At 40.9% G+C, this 15735-nt stretch overlaps 1 protein-coding gene across 2 annotated transcripts; it reads right to left on the reverse strand.

Moving 5' to 3' along the window:
* Window positions 1-3082: 3082 nt before the first annotated feature.
* On the reverse strand, window positions 3083-9480 carry ntf4 (neurotrophin 4). Of its 2 annotated transcripts, none has more exons than XM_079253279.1 (2): window positions 9058-9480; window positions 3083-5016 (listed from the first exon to the last, which is right to left on the reverse strand). In XM_079253279.1, the coding sequence occupies exon 2, from the start codon at window positions 4995-4997 to the stop codon at window positions 3813-3815; it is 1185 nt and encodes a 394-aa protein (XP_079109405.1). In that variant the 5' UTR covers window positions 4998-5016; window positions 9058-9480; the 3' UTR covers window positions 3083-3812. The 2 variants fall into 2 exon arrangements, with proteins under 2 accessions (XP_079109405.1, XP_079109406.1); XM_079253280.1 differs by lacking the exon at window positions 9058-9480 and adding an exon at window positions 8322-8398.
* Window positions 9481-15735: the final 6255 nt, after the last annotated feature.

Here is a 15735-nt window from a genome sequence, read left to right on the forward strand (position 1 = left end):
TGAATGGGATCGGCTGTTTTCTCTCTCCGTCTTTTCCTTCCCGTCTTTCTGTCTCTTCTCTAACTCTGTAAGTGTAACTGTGCTGTGGGGTGAGTAAAAGGCAACGGTGCCGGTCGTGCAGGATCCCTGTCGGTGTCTGCACAGTTTGCAATATCAGGGCTCATTTTCCTACCTTGGGAGGAAACCTCTCGCTGCCATTTATCGTCTTACAAAACAACGAAAAACATGTCGCCTTACAGCTTCTGCTCGACTAGATGTGTTCTGTCATGAGGGTCCGGCAGAAGTTAAACCTCGCTCTCGAATGGAGGAGGAGGGGAGGGGGACTGAAGGGGCGTTATGATCTGAAAGAGACTAGAAGCGATGGAAAAAGCTGTGAGAAACAACATCAGAGTTCCTCCTGATGCTCAGAGCCAGTTGGTGTCCAGTGTCGGCCATTGTGGCTCTATTGTTGGCTTCTACAGTCCTGTCACTGGTGTCCAGTGTCCCCAGTAGGCAGGGGTGGTGTAGTAAAACATGTTCGAATTCAGACCACCATTTAACCTGACCACATCAGAGGGACCCTTCTCATGCTTTGTGTATCGGTGCATAGAAAGCCGATAGGCAGAGGATTCTCTTGTAAAGGGAGTTTGTTACGGAGATCAGAGGCGCCGAGCGGTTTGGGACGAGGTGGAGCGACGCCACGGACAATTTAACGATGTCTGTGGCGGGAAGTCGGTTACTGAGGGTGTGAAGAAAAACTGTCCCTCTACAGCTTCTTTCTAAGTTTGGTGTTTTAAATGTAAAAGAAGCCCTTATGTGACAACTCAGCATCATGATCATCATGGTTTCCGTCCAGCGCGATGAAACGGTTCTGCAGCAGCTCCGTGATTTTTTACTGGAGTGTTTTAAAGCTGGAAAAATCACCATGTTGTGATGCTGTAGTGTTCTGGTCTGGTTTAGGATTTCTGAGTTAGCGTTTTTGATGCTACACCCACACTGCAGACTAAAAGTTAGGATACTTTGGCCTTTCATTGTGCGATTTTTACCCTTAAATAGCACTAAATAGTAGGATGAAGTCTTTAATTTTATATTCTACAAGCTTTATTAATCAATAAATTAAAGATTTAGGGTGCTTTATTTAAAAAAAAATCCATTTTTAACAGCATTGACAGATGAAAAGAATGTTTTATTTATAGATGGGCGATTAGTGGCTAACTGGAAGATGCTTGTGGTTAAAAATATATATTTCACTCTAAATAAATTGGCCTTAAAATGTATTATTTTCATTTTAAAGTCTTTAGCACTGTGTGTAGTTTACAAAAATGTTAATAAATAGAGATGACCTTTAACCAGAGTAAAAAATGAAGTTATTCTAAAGGATTATTTTTACAACACTGCAGCCCAAAGGTACATCTACACAGATCGTAATCATCACTCGCTTATAAATTGGTAATATATATATGAAAACTGAGAAGTTATATGTATGATGTATGTCTATGATACCCAGTATGATGCATGTCTAACCAGCAAGTTTTATCCCTGTTGAGGAGGAGGACATGTGAGGGGAAGCCAAGCTCAAACTCCTCATGAGACCTCTGCATAGTTATCACGTCTGACGCGCAGTCATCAGCTCAGGGTCTTCGTTAATCCTGATCAGGGCAGAGGCGACAGAGAGATGAAACAGCAGGCAGGAACCGGTCATTTTACTGCACACACAAGCCATAACCGAAACCAAGAGCTCTCTGGGGGAGTTAGGTTACCGAGAGGCAGCAAAGAGGTGGGGGGGGGGGGGGGACAAAACCTTTAGCCTCTGTGTTTACGATGCATGTCACATAAACGACGATGACCTAAAAACATTTTTTTGGTAGTGAAGATGATTTGAGGTATCGTTACAGAAAAAAACTAAAAAACTACTTATATCTGTATGATAAACCTGCGGGGAGGGGTGGGGGGGGGGGTTGCCAGGGGATCAATTTGTAAAATGTGTGTATTTTTTTCAGTTGTATTTTTTTATTTTTTACGATAAGTATTTATTTTCTTCAGGTATGTATTGGATAAACGTATGTACATGTTCTGTTCCTCCTTCATTTGATCTAGTTTTAAAAGTAAATATGAAACGGAAAAATAAAAAGGTCAAATACGCTACTGTATGTGTACATTTTGAGAACAACTTGTGCAATGATTTAACAGATTTCATGATTCAAGTGATGGTAATATCAATTGAAAATTACAGAAAAATAATGATGGAAATGGTGATGTAAAAGAAAAAAACAATAAAGCGATCCAGGTGGATCTGCTGGTAATCATACATTTTCCTGGTTTTCTTCTTTTAGGTAGGCGTTAAGAGGCCAGAAGCCTGGGTAAACCTCAGATGTCCAATTGCAAGTGAATGCAGCATGTACTGTACTTCTGTATGATGTTTTACATTCACGTTTTACCACATTGTCAGTCATAATGCAGCATTTGTACGTCATTTATCACCAACTGCTCTTGTAGGTGATGCATTTAGTGTTTACATTTAACAAATAGGAAGTAAAACTCCTAAAAACCACCAGATTTGTCAACCGAGTGAAATTAAACAACCAAATATGCTGCAGAAACCCTGATAAAGCTGCTGTTTGGGCTCAGAGCGAGTTGTTTTGTTTTGTTTTTAATGAAGTAAAAGTGTTTATCCAGCAGTTGTTAAAGCCATAAAAACACAGGATCATTGTAGATAAACAATAGTTTGCTTTCCTTTTTACATAAATGACCTTTTTGGTTGTAATAATCTGTTATTTCTTAAGAATTAGGCTTTTTTTTTTTTCTTTCTTAAAAAGTCGAATTTACATGCGCCATCCTTTTTCCGGTGTGTTCCCCGGTCTGGCCATCTGCCTCTGATATATAACTTTGCCTGCAGGTCAACTTTTATTAGGAGTTCTAAATATTTCTTTCACTTCTAATATAATATGTTTCCTCTTACATATTTTTACCAGCAGATCACAACAGTGCAATACTGACGTTTCCCTGTTCCCTGCTTTGACAATTCATACATGAAGGACATTGATATAAAGATCCTTTATTACCATGTTTGGCAGCACAACTGAACAAACCAGCAGATTGTGGCTTATTTAGATCTCTCATCATTTACAAATCACATGGTTTTTACATTTAGGAGCCACAACTAGTAAAGCATCCTGCCACAAATCGTCCAGTTGACCGACACTGCATGAAAACGCGCTGTAATTACACTGCCACATTTCCACCGCTGCAGCATTCGTCCACACTGTGAAGAGCACTTTGGAGCAATGAGAAGAACCCTCAGTAGGTGGCGCTCCTTGCTTTTAGAACCCGGGAGGAGCAAAAGCTGGAATAATCATCAGACACTGGAGAGACGGGCTACCGCACGAAGACGCCTTCTATAAATACACACTGATATACATAGCTTCATATATAAAGGTATACTGGTGTCATATTATACACAGTTATGGAGGAATATATTAATATCAAAGACATACACATGCGTACATACTAATCAAAAATAACTTAGATTATGAAGAGAGATCATAGAAAAAAAACAACAGTACTTCTTATTGTAAAATCTCAATGTAACAATTTCCCTAAGATCTAGAGTTGAGGTCGTCTTGTTTGTTTGTTTTTTTGTTTGTTTTTGTTGTTGTTTATTTGCAATAGTGACCTGAAGCTGTAAGGGAGGGGGAGGGGGGGGTAGAAAAAACAAAAAAAAGAGTGGACGGGCGTTCAGCGTGTCTCTGGAAACCAACGGTGGCGAGTGGAAGTGCACACACTCCGCTGATCTGCTCTGCGTCACTTTCTACCCCCCCCTCCCCATACACACCTTAGCCTCTCCCCTGATTCATCATGACCCCCCTCCGCTGACTTGATCGGGACAGCAGCACGCAGACGCAGGACGAGTCTATTCGGATCCACCTCCACTTGATTCTGTTGTTTGCATCTTTGGTGAGCGCTCGGACGAACGACTGCTTGATTTTACACTCGCTCAGCCACTGTTTTTTATCCACTCCCAAGCATGCGCCCCCAGCTAAGCCTGTGCCCGCGGGTTTCGCCGCTGCGCCCTTCGTGCTGTTGCCACGGCTCTGCTGCGCAACCCTGCAGCGGGTCTCAAAAAAGTACTGCTTTATAGGTCCAATCCGTGTCTTGATTTCCTTTAAGACCGTCACTGTCTCTCCGTGATCGTCGATGGCGGTGTCTCTGTGCTCCCAGAAGTTTTCTGACTCGCATACAGACTTGTCCCCTCGCCTTTCCGTCAGGTCCGAGCGTTTGTCTCTCTTAACAGGATGGACAGCCTCCTTACTGGTAACTTTGGAGTAGTCAGCCCAGCTGGGAGTGGTGCTCTTGTCAATGGCGTGGTCACCGTGACCCTCGATGTGTCGGTCCGTGTCCTCCTGCTCTTCTCCATCGTCCTCCAGCAGGCTGCTCTCCAACATGAGCGGGAGGGGCAGGTGTTCTGGGGGCGAAGAGGAAGACGAGAAGAAAACTCGTGGGTGCGCGTCCAGAAACAGCTCGTCTCCGTCCAGGAAACTCTCCATCCTCAGATCCGCAGATTTGAGGTACTCCTGCCGGCTTCTGCTGTCAGCTTTGTAGTCTTTTGGTAAGAAACTATCCTCAGAGTGGTCTTCAGTCCCGAGAGCTCCTCCTTCAGCAGAAACGCCCAAACTGACAGCGCTTTTGTCTTCGCCGTGTGACCTGCGTTCTGACTGGTTGGTTACTTGTTTCTCCAGTTCAGACGTGGAAGTCTTTGCGTAATCCTTTTGGTTTTGGAGGTTCTGTCTGTCGCTGTGCTGGCGTGCAGCAGCAGCCGCGCTGTAGTCCGTTTGTGAGGCATTTCCTCTGAGGCTGTAGTCCACAGGAGAGGCTGCGAGGCGAACTGTGGGGTCACGAGGGCGCTCTCTGCGGCGGTCGGGGCCAGGCTGTGTGGTCGGTACTGCGGCGCTGGACACTGGGTTGTGAGGGAAGGGCAGGGCCGAGGCAATCACCATGGCAACCAGGGGAAGCCAGTGCATCACTCCCAAGACGTATCAGCTGGTGGTTAAAAGAGAGCAGGAACACATGAGAAAATGTTATTCTTTTTATAGAACGCAAATTGTGGCTTTTATAGTCAAAGTGCCCCAATTAAAATAAAAAAAAGCGGTTTTACTGGTGGCCTGCAGCTTTATGACCCTGGAGCTCTAATTGCAGAGGTATGGCTTTATAATCTTGGCAGAACTCATGGAAAATTAGAAGCAAGCACGGAGAAGCTCGCTTTGTTTCTCCATGTAAAGTTCAACAAAGAATGTTGCAGAGTCTGGCGTCTGAGGAGCTGACCTTCAGATGGAGACAACCGGCTTTGTACGCATGCAAGTCAGAAACTTTCACAAATTAGAAAAAAAGAAATCTTTCATATTTTGCTCTTAAAGCTTCTCTGAAACTTAAGAATCCGAGAGTCTTTATAAATCTCTAGCAATTTGCGATTTATCAACAAGTAAAGACACACTCCCTGCAGTAAGGCATGCAAACCCTGCAGAGAAAAACCCCAGGTACTCCTTCCAGTCTCACATGGGGGTGAATTTGTTTTTCCTTGGAAAAGCATAAGAGTGCAGCATTAGATTGTCAGAGTTACACTTATGTTGCGATCACTACTGTAAACATCATGCCTGCCGTAACCTGCATTATCCAAACCGAGCTGCTTCTCATTACAAAAGGATTAGTTTCACTTTTTGTGTTGCAGAATCATGAAGCAAACAGTGCAGATAATTCTCACAGCTCCTTAAACGGCTTCAAATGAAATGGATGACACTCGCATTTTTCAGGGGCAGCACACCTTGTAGCTAAAATGTATCGAGAATGTTCCTAAAAGGTCATTAAAAGTTGGATCTCTTATTAATTTGCCTTTTCATTCACCTATTTTTAAGCAGAAAATTCACATTTGTTGCATCTAAATGAATAAAAATAAGTTCAAACTTATTGGAATCGGTCTGAAAACGACGCAAGTTGTACTTTTCTCTTACTCAGTATAACGGCGAGTGAAAGGTTATAACAACAGTTACACACATGTCCAAAAATGTAAACATGTCCGCCATTGAGAAATCTTTTCACATGTATCATTTTAGCATCTCTGACGTTTGCGTGGATGAAACGAACAAGTAAGACATGATTCATCTGCGTTCGCCCTCTGACTAACAGGACAAATATTCCAGTCATCCATCCTTGTGGCAGCTACATTGTGCTGACATTTAACCGGCTTACAGAAGGCTTCGCAGCGCACACAAGATTCTCTTATTTGTCTGAAAACAGAGGAAGTTACTCTGAAAGAGTTAAAATAGGTGGAATGCCCAGAATGTCAGTGATGCGGCGTTACTGGCAAGACTTCTGCGTAGTTCCCTCAAGCAGTGAGAGGAAGAAAAAAATCAAGATTATGAGGAACAGAGGTGAGACGAGTGCAAAAAAAAAAGTGGTCGTGGCTGTGTGGGTTTCTGTGCAGGTGTCGTGTTTGTGTTGGCCTCCACAGGTGGGTTACTCTGACTGAGCAGATGTGTCATCGGTGTCGCGGTATCGCTGAGCGAGCATGAACAAAAAAAAAAAAAGCCCTCTGTGACAGGAGATGTACTCAGTGGGGGCCACACCCTGGACACAATGCACCTGGTGAGGAGCAGCAAGGTTTGGTTGACACATCAGTCATGCGCTCACCTCGGGTGCTTTAAGACCCTTTTTCATGCAAATCCCATCAAAGTGTGCAGCATCTTGTTTGTTCTGACTACGATTTATCTTCAGTTTTGCACAAAGTTAAAAACAATCTGACAAATGAAAGCCGAAGCTACGAAGGTGAGCGCAGGAAATCGGGTGAAACTGAGCAGAGAGGGGATCGCTGTCCGACCCCCCGCAACACATGCAGGCAGGCTGTCTGCAGTAAGTGGTGTTTTTGTACAACGGCAGATCTCCGTCGCCACGCTCCATTTGCTACAATGACACGCATCATTTGCTTGCAAGGCTAGACGGGGAGCACGACGTTCTTCCACCCTCTGGACCAAACCAAGCAGGCTCATTAAGCTCACATACACATCCCCATTTATCTGACAGCGAAGGCCTCGCCCGAGTCTGAACACTTGTGTTAATCCCAATCTCAGCAGGAAATCAATCCAAGTGAGGAGATGGAGAACACCCTAAAAACCGCATTAAATGGCCCTAAATAAACAGGAGGAAACCAACCTCGTCGTCATGCTGAATAAACTGACATCAACCCGAACGCCGTCATTTGCAAGTTGATCTGTGTTTTATTTAACACTGGTTATCACTGTTTATCAATAAGATAAGTCGGAGGAAAAACAGATGAACTGGGGAGTTGCAACTCGCCCTGAGCTATGCAGCTCAACATTCCCAAAGCAAGAGCATTTTAAGTGGCAGCTTGAGGCGGATATACTTCGGTTTGCATTCAAATATTCTCTCTGATCAACTAATATGTAATACTTTTTATTTCTTTTCACTTGCTTGATTTTTTGCAACAACAACAAAAATTCCTTTTTGTTTTGGAGTAATCGAATGACAAGTTGATAAACTTAATTTCTTTTGGGTCAGACAATGAAATATTACATTTTATGCCTTTTTATAGATCAAGGAAATATCATAAAATTGACTTTTTTTGGTTTTTTTTGTTATACCAGCACTTTAAAACCAAGACATCTCACAGTTAACGTGAGTGTAGAGCAAAGAAATCAAACCAGAAATGATCATAAATAAGACTTTGCTTTTCTTGTTGATAAGATTTTTATAAGTCTTCTTCAGCACCTGACAGTGTGGTCTGACTCCTGTTTTCAGAACTGTCACTGCCTTACAGGGATGTCGTCCAGATGAACCGGAGGAGTTGGAAAGATTATGTCTTTTGTTGCAAGTTGCGCCCCCAGGAAACAGATGAAATAAAGCAGATCCGCTCATCACCTTGCAGTGGCTACTGTGCTGTTAGCACGTTTACAAAGTAATCCCTCTCATGCGTGTCTAATGTCAGGCACGTCAACCTGACAGAGAGGTAATTCATTCTGTTAATGTTGGGACTGCGCCCCGTCCCGGCTTAATCCTGCCTCTTTGAAGTTGTGTAACCCACAAAGTGACAGGAAGATGTCTGAAGGCGGGCTGACATGAGGAACTTTTCATGAAGACTGTTTGCACCACCAGCTGCAACTTTGTTTGGCTGCTTTGAATGAGGCCGAAAGGTCTGCGACGTGCCAAAAAGTGTGCAGGCAAATGTTTGTTCCTCTCTTTGTAGAGGTAATGTTAAAGCAGAGCATATGTGCTCACTTACAGCAGCCCCACTGTGCAAACAACCCATTAATTCCAGTTCTATGATTGTTTCATACCATGCTAGGCCTGCAGGATTCAACCACCTCCCCTCTAACTTTGGCTCCATCTGAAGGGACAGCCCTTGTATCTCTTCTCTTCTAATGAAGAAAAACCTTCAAATAAAACAATCCAAGAAAGCTGAAAGCAACTTATTTACATTTTCTGGGTGTTTTGGCTTGCATTTCTGGACAAATTACCACCCACAGTGTGTGTTTAGTCTCTTAATCTGTTTACAACATGGCATTAAGAGATCTGCTGCGGGCATGTTTCACTGGGCAACTTGTGTGATCTACCTGTGTTTGGTGTGGTGCTCGGTAGCTCTCACCTCACCTGAGTGACTGCCAAGGAAAACAAAGTATGAAATTGCCTACAACTGCAGGACTGCCAAGATAAATACAAACTGAAATAAAGAATAAGTGTGTGTTAAGTGCCTGGAAACATTTGCACGAAACAAATGAAAAACTGAAACCTGCATTAAAGTCCAGTTAAATTAGAAAATGTAGAAAAACTGCATGCAACTTTCATGAATGTCAGTTAATAAATAAGCAGATTAATAGTTCGCCGAAAAGGTGCACAAATTTGCTCATTTAAATCACTTTTTGGATGTTTTTCTTATTATTTAGGTTGCATGATTTATTCACTCAAGTACGAATATTAATAAAGCAATAAATGTGATTGTTAATCCAATCTAACACATTTAAAAATATGCATTAGGCATTGTTTAGGGCTTATATATATGATTTAAAGCCATACCGTTTAGGTGAGATCCGGACCCCTCGTCCTTCCAGCTGACACCACATTGATTATAGAGTCCTGTCCCCAGTTACTCAACTGGTTTTAAAAGTAATAAGAAGTTTACAAAACACTTTTACGCGTCTACAACCAAACTATTGAGAAACATTTCCTTCTCTTTTTAACAGACAGTGACATTGCATGTGCCCCTAAAAACCCGACGAGGGGAGAAGGGGAGAAAAAAGGAAACTAAAGTGGCTTCAACCCAGTGTCTCCTGTCCCGGGAGCATTTCCACCGGAGGAAAAATGCTGCGTATAATAAACCCAGAAAGAGAGCCTGAAAATGTAGATATCCCACGCAGTTAGTAGTCCTCCGAGGCGCGCACGAAAAAGACTGTCTCGGTTCAAATGAACGAGTGAAGAAGTTGGACAAATGTTTTATGATCTGAACTCCGCCTGGCTGGAACGCAGAAAAAAAAAGTCGCGCTGGTGTCAAGTTAAAACAAGCTAGAAACGTAACTTCCGGTTACTGCTTTCAAAATAAAGCGTCGTTTAAGGACTCCGAATGTCATCTAATGATGAAGACGCGCTTTTATTTTTAACATAAAATGTCTGTTTCTGGTAAAAACTCTTGTGCGCTCGGAGATAACAACTCCAAGAAGCGCAGAAACAAAGCGAGGTTAGGAAGTTAAGACAAGATATACAACGTCAGACTAATAATAATTATAGAAGCAGACCCTCTTAAGTTGATTGACAACATATAAAACAACTATTTAGATTTAGTGTTGCAAAGTTATCCATAAAGTCTACTTCACTTTCTAGCAATTAAAACATTTACCCTCATGTGCGTGACAGACATTTCTAAAGTCATCTACCCCTCTTCTTATTTTCCCATCCCAGCTAATGGTACTGGCATGGATCCACGTACTTATTATGGTCTTGTAACAGTGTAGATCAGAGGTGTCCAGCTCCGGTCCTCGAGGGCCAGAATCCTGCAGGTTTTCTATGTATCCCTGCTCAGACACACCTGATTCAAGTTAATCAGTAGTAGAGCTTAATCAGTTGTGCATGTCATTGGCTGTTTGATCCATTTAGTGGAAGCTAGATGTGTTGGAACAGGAATACATGGGAAACCTGCAGGACAGCGGCCCTCGAGGACCGACTTTGGACACCCCTGGTGTAAATGATCGGAAACACGCTGTAACGAAACTGCGTGGCGTGATTCTTCAAGGTTTTTATCTGCAAGTGCAACGAGATGCAACATGATCCTGTTTGGCACAATCAAACTGGAGGATGCAATCATGTTTTAATGCCAAATCCAAATCTGCTTGCAAATTGCTTCCTGATTGCTGGTGCCAGATTTTCTTTTGGTATTTAGATTTTAGCATATTAGGTACGTGACAGGTTTTTATTGACATGTATGAAAACACATGGAGGTAAGATCAGGAGATGAGGTCTAGATTGAAGAAAACTAGTCAGGTTGAAAGAAAAAACATGCAGAAGATGTAGGCCTTAATGCAATCATTTCAACAGGGGTGGACTCAGTGATATGGAGTTCCCCCACCACCACCACCACCACACACACACACACACACACACACACACACACACACACACACACACACTTCCAGCCCTGGCTAAGCACAGCATTGTGTAATAATCAAGTTTTTAGACAAGTTTTACAATTTCAGTCTTTCATGATGCCTTCTTCCAAATCACTTTTCTCAACTAAAGATTTGATAAGCTTTCCACCTACTTTAAACCCATTGAGCATAAACCTGATTATTTGATCTGGTGTGTAGAACTGCCTGTATCTCCACATGACACGGGTCAGAAAAGCCACCCATAGACAGCTTATATCTTCACTTATTTCTACCTTATCTGTTTGCCTCCTGTTGTTCAGACTATATTTTATATTTAGTACTTTTAGGTTTTTTTGTAAGTTTCTGGTGTTTTACTACTTTATTATTACTTTTTTGTGCTATAGGGTTGCACAATATCCACATTTGTCACAAATTTGTAAAAATTTATGCTTGTTTGAATGTATGTGCAAACAAATACTGTAAAGCAGTTGCATTGCTTTGCCATATTGTCATATTATCTAATGCATAACAGTGGGTATTTATGAAATATTGAGGGCATCATCAGCAAATTCAGAAGTTTGCTTCTCTCATGCTGGAAAGTAGCCAGTAATCTGTCGAAAACGTGACAGGATGGACATACAGCTTTAGGTCCAATTAGAAAAAAAACCTGAATATCTTACCTTGTGTTGCACAACATGCCTGAAAAGCGCCACAGTCATTATATTTATATTTACCCCATCAGAGAAATGGTTGCTGGGGTGAGTTTATTTAGAAAACTGTTTGAAAGGGACGAGCGCCAGATGCATTCTGCTGGACCAAATGAAAAATGAGCTCTTAGAATCTTCTGGTTTCCAGGTTACAAAATATTTCTCCACCCGAAATGTTTTATTTGGATATTTTAAGAATATATATCAACTTAAATGTCTTCGGTCTCATCCAGGTGCCAACAGCAGTGATTTCATTATCCACCATGAAGCCAGCTGAGCCTACTTGGATGTGAAAAGTATTTATTGACACTCCCAGGAAAGTTTTTGTCATCTTTTTATTACAGTGCATTTTTTATTAAACTGTTCCTCTGCACTTGTTTTGTTGCCTTTACTATCTGTTATGTTTGCATGTGTCTGAACACCTCGAAATCTAGAATAACCCACAATGCTGCAATGTTATCAGGTTTGTTTTTTTTAAGTCTGCACAAACAAGCATGCATGTGTTTGTAAGACACTTGCAAACTATCTTTAAACTGCTTTAAAGTTAAAAGCTGGCGACTGGCTGTTCTGTGCACCCACAGGTCTTTGGGGACCGGCCTGTGGAGGACACAGCAGACAGTTCAACGGGTCCTCGATGCTGCACACACCAGACGAGGGGTTCACTGTTATTGACCCACGAGAATAGCGCGTCCACTGAGCCTCCCCACCTTGAATGGCCTTGTTGAAAAGGAGAGCTATAAACTGGCGGATGAGCAGAGAAGGGGAAAAGACTCTGCCTCCCCCCCCTCCTCTTACCGCCTCCTTTTCTCTCTCACTCTCTCACATGCTATCTCTTTCTTTCCTTTACCAAGTAGTGGTTTCCATCTCACCAAACCTCTTTCCCTCTGAATGTTTAAAAAGATGAAAGGATAAGGAAAAGAATGGAGACAAAAGAGCGTGGGTTTGTGTTACAACCCTGCCCCTGAGAGACTGCTCATGAAAGAGTTTGGGGATGGGAGAGATAGGGACTAGAGAGGAGACGCAGAAAGAGACGGGGAATCATGAAAAGAGGTTTTTCAAGCCGCTAAAACGGGTCACTTCTGTATAGAGAGACAGACTAAAGTGCAGTCTTCACTCAGGAATGGAGACATTTAACATTGTCAATACCCTCAGATGGAAGGAAGCGTTGATATACTTGCACTCATTGACTGATTGCGCAAACACACACACACAGGATCATACACACTCTGCCCTTCTCAACTCTCTCTGTTGATCTCATCCATGCCCATGCTGTGGAAGCAGTCAGATTTCAAAGAATCTTTTGCAATGATTGTCTTCACCGCCAGCCTAAAAAACATGCGTGCACACACATACAAACTCCCTGATGGTATTCCTCCCTTTCAGCATTAACCGTCAGTCACTTCAAATCCTTGCAAACCTCCAGCCATTCTCTCTAACTGGGTCTTTGTCTGAACTTGCCCTGCATGCACTTAGATATTTTCACCTCAGGGAGCATGAGTGGAAGTTTTGAGTGAGAGAGCAGGAGAAAGTTGTTGGTTGCGGACAGGAATGGCGGTTAATCAGAGGTGACGACTAAATGGGAAAGGACGGGTTTTCTTCAGTTTTGTTTTTTACCGTTTTGCTCTCTTCAGTTTGTGTGAATCTTAACTTAAACCTGTAAAAGTAACCACGACTAATTCACTTTCAAACAAGACGAAGGGTTTTATTTAAGACAGTTATTAGCAGAACAAGTTTTACTTCATACTGTTGCAACAAACGTCATTTGAAGATTTCAGAAATCCTACAGTATTTAAAATCACAATGCATGACAGTCCATACAAAGCAGCGCCTCTCTAATGGACTCCTGAAAGTTATTTTTAGAATTTAAACCAATCATTAAGGGTGGCATTTCAGAAGCATTAAGCGTATTTCTTACTATGTTGCTTAAAAAAATGTTGGCATGTGAATCGAGAAACTGAGAATGTTCTGCTAAAACTTTTTCCAGACATTCATTGAAACATAATTTAATATTAGCAACAAAAAAAAAAAAAAAGCAAAAACTTTCCTTGATTATGATGAAATTTGGATTTTTAAAAAGAGAGAAAAATTTTCCTTGGAGGGAAGGCATCATGAACATCACAGCAGTCGTTATGCAGTCTGTGACCCTCCAAACCACTGTTGCCCTCCAGCAGAACAGACATTTCTAAGCCCCATGCCAAGTATATATAAGTTTACACACTGTCAACCACCCACCCACACACACACACGTACATATTTACTTGTGTTGCTTTTTTACACTGTTCACAATTTTCACTTTTTTTTTTTTAATTTATTATTTTTTTTCTGAAGGTGTTCCTGATGGTTGTCTGCTGTGTTTTCATTAAGAAGTCAATGTTTTCTGTGTCTTTCCAGGTGAGACACCTGGTCAAACCCATTTTTTCTGGTTGCGGTTGTTTTCTGTCTTTTGTATCTTTGTCTCCTGGTTCGACTTTTTTCTCTTCATCCTTCTTTTGTTTCCTCTTTCAGGTCCAGCATTAAAGATGCACAACAGAGCAATCGGTGGCTGGATCAGCATCTATATTTCATCCTACCTGTACTGTCAGTTCTGTCCAGCCAGGAAAAGTTGGCCTTTTCTTGATTCTTGCTCAGATCCTTTCTCTTTTCGTTTCCTCTCTTATTCTAAAAATGTCTTCTTGCGTTTCTTTGCTAAATCAGCTACAGTGTTAATGCAAAACAGCCAGTGGGTTTATCCGTTTGTCAGCATGTAACATGGTGCATAAAGCTATATTCAACTGCAGCATCACCCAGCGTAGCAGGAAATGAAAGTTTTTTAGGGTTTCTCTGGCTCAGGATGCTGTTGTGTAGTAACCACTCCAGAAATGCACATAAGATACGTCACTATGGCATGAAAACAAGCTAGGAAAGTTACGTAAAAGGCCTTTAATATGTTTAAATAAAAAAAATAGCAAAGCAAATACATTAATTAAATATATGATTAAGAATATACACACACACACACACACACACACACATATATATATATATATATATATATATATATATATATATATATATATATATATACATACATACATATATGTGTATATATATATATATATATATATATATATATATATATATATATATATATATATATATATATATATATATATATATATATATATACATGTTACATATATATATATATGTAACATGTATATATATATATATATATATATATATATATATATATATATATATATAGATAGATATAGATATATATATATAGATATATAGATATATATATAGAGATATATAGATATATAGATATATATATATATATATATACACACAAATACGTCAGGCCATTTATAATATATATATGTGTGTGTCTGACAGGATGATAGAGCGTAACATTTTAAAAAACTCATCAAAACTTCCAATTCATTCCGTTTCTTGTTTTGTTTTCAACATAGAAATAAAAAAGATGAGGCGTCTCTATCCTAATATTTAAAACTTAGCTTGCTATTGTCTTCCTCAGTCTGCACAACAGAATGATGTTGTTTTCTCTCCTGCAACTGCTTTCAGCAAAGATGGGAATCACCATAGCAACCAGAAACTCACGGGGACCTTTATGACTGGTCCCACCGTTGCAGTATTACCACACACTCAAAAATAGAGGTACCAGCTTGTACCTAAAAAGGTACAAATGCTTGTCGCTGGGGGTGTACTCTTTTGAGAAACAGTTTTGTACCCTTCAGTTCTGGTCTGTTTTTGTACCTTATCAAGTTCAACCTCACCTTATCAAGTTATGTTTTTTTATGTTTTCCACAGCATTAGGCCTGGTCCATGCCACTTAGCAATATTATCTTATCTTTAATCTAGAAATAATCTTCAAAAACTCAAAATACTGACCAGACATACACTTAGTTTGCAGCATCTGACCTTCATTGTCTGGTGTAGTAAATGACTGTTAAGTAGTACTACTGTAGTAAATGACTGTTAAGTAGTACTACTGTAGTAAATGACTGTTAAGTAGTACTACTGTCATCACTCAACTCTGCTCCAGTTTGTAACATTACAACCGCAATAGTTTTTTTTCCCACCTTTCCTCTCATCCAAAGCACGTCCACTTCAATGTAAACAAAGATGCGAGTGAACAATGTGATGTGCGACGTGATGTTGTCGGCTACAACAAGTGTTTTGAGGCTAAACCGGTCTGAACAATACCTTTCTTTTGAGGCAACTTTTTAAAAATGTTTTTATTAAAATAATAGCACTGCTGCTAACAATAGTTTTTGTCACTACAAACATTTTTCAATGCTGCAGGTACCTTTATGGTTAAAATGGTACAAATTTGCACTCTTTGTCACTTTGAACCCTTTTTCGTACTCTGAAGGTGTGCTTCTGGTCTCTTAAAGACCAGTATT

The sequence above is a fragment of the Telmatherina bonti genome, assembly GCF_933228915.1.
Source record: "Telmatherina bonti genome assembly, chromosome: 14".
In the NCBI taxonomy this organism is placed as follows: Eukaryota; Metazoa; Chordata; class Actinopteri; order Atheriniformes; family Telmatherinidae; genus Telmatherina; species Telmatherina bonti.

Excerpts from the sequence above, each read along its gene's own strand:
- ntf4 (XM_079253279.1), bottom strand. The coding sequence starts at position 4,997 with ATGCACTGGCTTCCCCTGGTTGCCATGGTGATTGCCTCGGCCCTGCCC.